The sequence below is a fragment of the Aptenodytes forsteri genome, unplaced genomic scaffold (assembly GCF_000699145.1).
Source record: "Aptenodytes forsteri isolate BGI_AS27 unplaced genomic scaffold, ASM69914v1 Scaffold310, whole genome shotgun sequence".
Lineage (NCBI taxonomy): Eukaryota > Metazoa > Chordata > Aves > Sphenisciformes > Spheniscidae > Aptenodytes > Aptenodytes forsteri.
Window position 1 is genome coordinate 334120 of NW_008795680.1, and position 4246 is coordinate 338365.

The following is a 4246-nucleotide window of genomic DNA, read 5'->3' on the forward strand; positions in this document are numbered from 1 at the left end:
TTTCCCGCCTTCCACTGCGCATGCGTGGGCTGGGGAGACCGGGGCGCGGGTGGGTGCCATGGCAACGCGGCGCGGGAGGTAAACGAGGGGAGGCCGCGCTCGGCGGCGGCGGCGGCCGGGGGAGGACCGGGACCGGGACCGGGACCGGGACCGGGACCGGGACGGACCGGGACACCGTGCTCGCGGCCCGCCGCAGGCAGAACGGGGGCTCCGGTGGGCTGTGCTTAAGCGTTGTGTTTTTATTTCTGGAGTGCTGTGTCCCTGCGGGACGGGCGCCTCTCACCCGGAGTGGGGAAGGCTGTGGAGAACTCGTTGTCTTTTCACGCAGGGGGTGCGGGGGAAGCTCTCCACAGCTTCGTTCCTTCAGCCCGTGCTGTGGAGAGAGGGAGGTAAGGTCCTGCCTGTGCTACACGGGGTGTCCTGCAAGCAGGGATGGGGTCGGTGGGTGAGGTGGGCCTGGAGCAGTCTGGCAGCGCTGCCGTGAGCTCGGGGCTCGGCAAGTGCCTTTTCCAGGTCGCTGACACTGAGTTGAGGTTCAGGCTCTCCTTTTTCCCCTGTCTAGCCTTGTGCTGTTAGAGTAAATCTCAAGGGCTTTGCTGAAAAGCTCAGAGTTCTGGAATCTGGCAGAGTTAGTGGATGACTTCGCAGGTGATTGTCTGCAAAGAAATGCTTTTGGGTGTGACACACCTTGACACAAGGTGTGACACACCTTGTTTTTGCAAGGGACTAACTTTATTTTTTTTCTTTTTCCCCTTTAACTCTAAAGTTTAGGGGGGAATGATACTAAAGCCTCATGCAGTACGTAACCCACTGCGTGATTGTGTGTTGCAGGGTCCATCTTCAGGGCCTGATGTGGAGTCCCTCCGCTCAGTAAAAGGACATAGCCATGGTAATACAGGTTTGATTCTTTTGAAGTGTATTGATACCGCTTTTTAAGGAAATGGAGTTAATATCCAAAAGGTTCCTTCCCAAGGCTGCAGGACATAAACTGACCTGCCCAAATTCACTTTGTGTGCAAGTCTGCACCTGATTCCGATTTTTAGCTTTTCTTGTTGTTGTTGGCTACAGGCTGTAAAATTTTGCACACATCCTATAAAGCCTCAAATCTCATTGCTTGTGGGTGAATGAAAATGCTGCACAAACATGGATTTCCCAGTACTTTTGAAGAGTGTTCAGATGTCATGCTGGGCTGTAGTTTAAAAACTCATAAGAGATCAGGGTAGGAAGTCTGATCTTTGCGAGTCCTGCCTCTACGCGCTGAAAAAGAACTGTGCTCTGTTCAGCATCACATGTCCTTTGGTTGCCTGATAAATCCGTAAGAAATCCTGGGGTCGTCAGCTGGTGCGCCAGGCATTGGCTTTGGCGCTGCCGTATGTGCGTGTACACACACAAGGTGTTACTTCTGACAGCATTTGCGATGCTGTAGCTTGTTAGCTTCCCACGCTTTGGGAACCCCTGCTCTAGGCTGTGCTCGAATGTGTGAGGTGACTGCAGACGCAGCTTACCAATGCCACGTTTCATGAGAGACAGGAAACAGAAGACAAGACAGTTGATGGCAATGACTGAGAACATTTAAAGCCTGGAGGTCAGAGGTATCCGCTGCAGAGGGACAGCAGGAGCAGTGAGGCAGCTCTAGACAAAAGGCATTCCCTGGTTCTCACTGCAGACTTAGACAACAGTTTGTTCTTACCTGTAAACACCTTTTTTTATTTTGAAAGATCAGCTACAGGCCAAATTCTGACTGGGAACCTAATTGTGCTCACAAAATCCACCAGTGGTCCTGCTGGGAGTGTGTAAACAGGGAGTGTGATTCAGGTGACTGGCTGAAAAATCTGACATAAGCATCTACTCTGAAGTGTGCACATTCCAGCACGTGAAGTATTCAACAAATTCTATCCAATTAAGGTCTCCAAAAAAGGCTTGTTGCTTTCTCTAATATATGCCTGGGTTCAAGTAGTTTGCAGTCTGCATGACTGAAGGTTTAGGAAACAGTCTGCCATCAGCTGCAGCTTGCACTCTGTATTTTTCTGTCTTTTTTTCCTGCTGTGGCTGGTGGTTCTGTGTGTTTTGGATGGAACTCTTGACTTTTTCTTTCTTTACCTGTGCATATTTCTTCACATTGTGGTCTCGGCTGATTCTGTGGACTCGATGATCTTAGAGGTCTTTTCCAACCTTAATGATTCTATGAGGATTGTGCCCCTGACAGTGTTCTCAAACCTCAGAGCACAAACGTTTGTCTCTTTTGCACTTAACAGTACTGAGCTGTAAAGGGACTCTTTATAATTGATACCATGAAAAATATGCTACGTATACTGCCTTCCCCTAGTTTATGCCCAACTGATACATGTGCCCTTTCTGGCTGTATCTGTGCTAATTCTTTCTAATGAAGTGCTTAGAGCCGTTTAATTATAGTGTGCAAAACCAGGCAAATAACAGAAATAGATGGGCAGATGCATAAAGTGACTCAGCGTGTATTTGAAAGTGCTCTTGGCTTCGGACCAGAGATCAAATACTTTCAGTTACTCATGATGTGTAAATACTCCTGTTCAGCCTTTTCTGGGACTAGCCATCGCTCCATCCTCGACGTTCCTGGGACACTGCCCACCTTCTGGCTCCCTGTTGCCATCACCGTTTTCCCGCCTACACAGCAGCAATGAGAGATCTCTCCGGGACCCTGACCCGGTTTCTGTTGCTCAATACCTGGAGGCAGCATCTTCCACGCAAGCATGCTCCAGGCTTGTTGAGAGGAGTGGCCAGGATGGAAAACAATCCGGGGAGTGAATCAGACTGGCATATCCCTCTCGGAGGCAAGAGGCTGGGTGTTCAGGCACCAGTGCTGATCAGCTGGAGTTAACAGGAGTATTTTTTGGCCCGCTTTAGGGCTTGAGTGAGTCTTGGCAACACCTCCTTACATACAGAATGGCAGAGCTGCTGCGTAGATTTGTGTTACAGCTAATGGTAGAGGAACAACTGTATCGCAGAGCCTTGAAAAGGCCACAGCTGTAGAAGGGAGACCTGCCTTTCTGGTTTATGATCCAGAGTCACAAGTAGACACGCAGTAGCGGATGAACACACAACATAGGCTTAGTTTACTTTAGGATTGTGTTGTAATGCATTAATTAAAAAAATCAGTTGAAAAGAATGTATGATTTCCATTGTGCACAAACCTTTTTTAGCCAGAGAGAAGCTCAGGAGAACACTAATTAGCCCTGCCTGATGACTTTAAGGATTCTTACAGCCTATAGAGCAAATACAGATTTGGTGAAAGTGTGTTAACGCTTGTGAGTCCGTATATAAAATCACCACAAAGTACAGGAGTCTGTGGAGAGGGGCTCTTGAGCTAATGCTGCGAGCCAGGACTGCGATGCAATGAAACAGCTGTTCCGGGATGTCTTGGGATCCTCTACCCAGAAGCGAGACTATAAAGTCACAGGACTAACTGAGTGTTTTTGTGGTCGTTTTTTCTCTGCAGGCAGTTAAAAGTAGCAAACCCAAGCGTGGCAAAGGCAAAAGCTCCAAAAAGAAAGCAAAGAAGGTGGTGAAGGAAGTGGATATCCTCAGCCCAGCTGCCATGCTCAACGCCTACTACATCTGCCACAACGCCCCTGCCTGCCTGGAGTTCCGGGGCTTTCCCTGGCCTGGCTCCCCCAAAAAGAAAGGGAAGAAAGGAAAGTAACCGGGTGGCTGGAAAGCAAAGGACTCGGTGAAAACCAAGCTTCCCAGTGAAGAAGAGATTTTTTTGCGGATTAGACTCGTAGTGACCTCTCCAGTGGTTAGCTCAAATATTTTGCCATAATCACTGTTGTATCTGTACAAAGACACTCTTATTATAGCTCAAGCCTAGAGTGACAAATGGTAAGTGACACTGTGCCATTGTAATTTCAGCTGTGGCACTTCGCCCTCCGGTTCTGTGTGGAATAAAGCATTGCGCCTCAGCAGTCTGAAAGGTTTGTAGTGGCGTTTGCTTTACCCATACTGCTGCCGTTCTTTTATGGATGGAACGTGCTCTCCAATAGCGTTGGTGTACCTCCAGCTGGTTTAACCGGCACTGGTGGAAACTTGAAAGTGGTAAGATTGACAGCGTTAAGTATGATTTCTATAACATCAACTTATCTGTGTGAGAATCGCCCAGTGCTCCCTCTCTGGGTCAACAGAGCCATGTGATGCCATCTGCGTATCTGGGTGATTCACCTCGTTCTAAAGGAAATGGCTACATTTGGTCAGATAAGCAGTACTTGAAGCTCCA

The 4246-nt window shown here is 48.6% G+C and overlaps 1 protein-coding gene across 1 annotated transcript; it reads left to right on the forward strand.

Annotated features, from left to right (window-relative positions):
* The first annotated feature begins 20 nt into the window (after positions 1-20).
* SMKR1 (small lysine rich protein 1) lies at positions 21-4017 on the forward strand. Its single transcript, XM_009282684.2, has 2 exons — positions 21-389; positions 3473-4017. The coding sequence occupies exons 1-2, from the start codon at positions 21-23 to the stop codon at positions 3674-3676; spliced, it is 573 nt and encodes a 190-aa protein (XP_009280959.1). The 3' UTR covers positions 3677-4017.
* The last annotated feature ends 229 nt before the right edge of the window (positions 4018-4246 follow it).

What these genes read in the sequence shown, in the direction of transcription:
- SMKR1 (XM_009282684.2), top strand. Translation starts at nt 21, where the DNA reads ATGCGTGGGCTGGGGAGACCGGGGCGCGGGTGGGTGCCATGGCAACGC. An exon ending in CGTGCTGTGGAGAGAGGGAG is followed by an intron (nt 390 to 3,472) that starts GTAAGGTCCTGC and finishes TTTTCTCTGCAG; the next exon opens with GCAGTTAAAAGTAGCAAACC.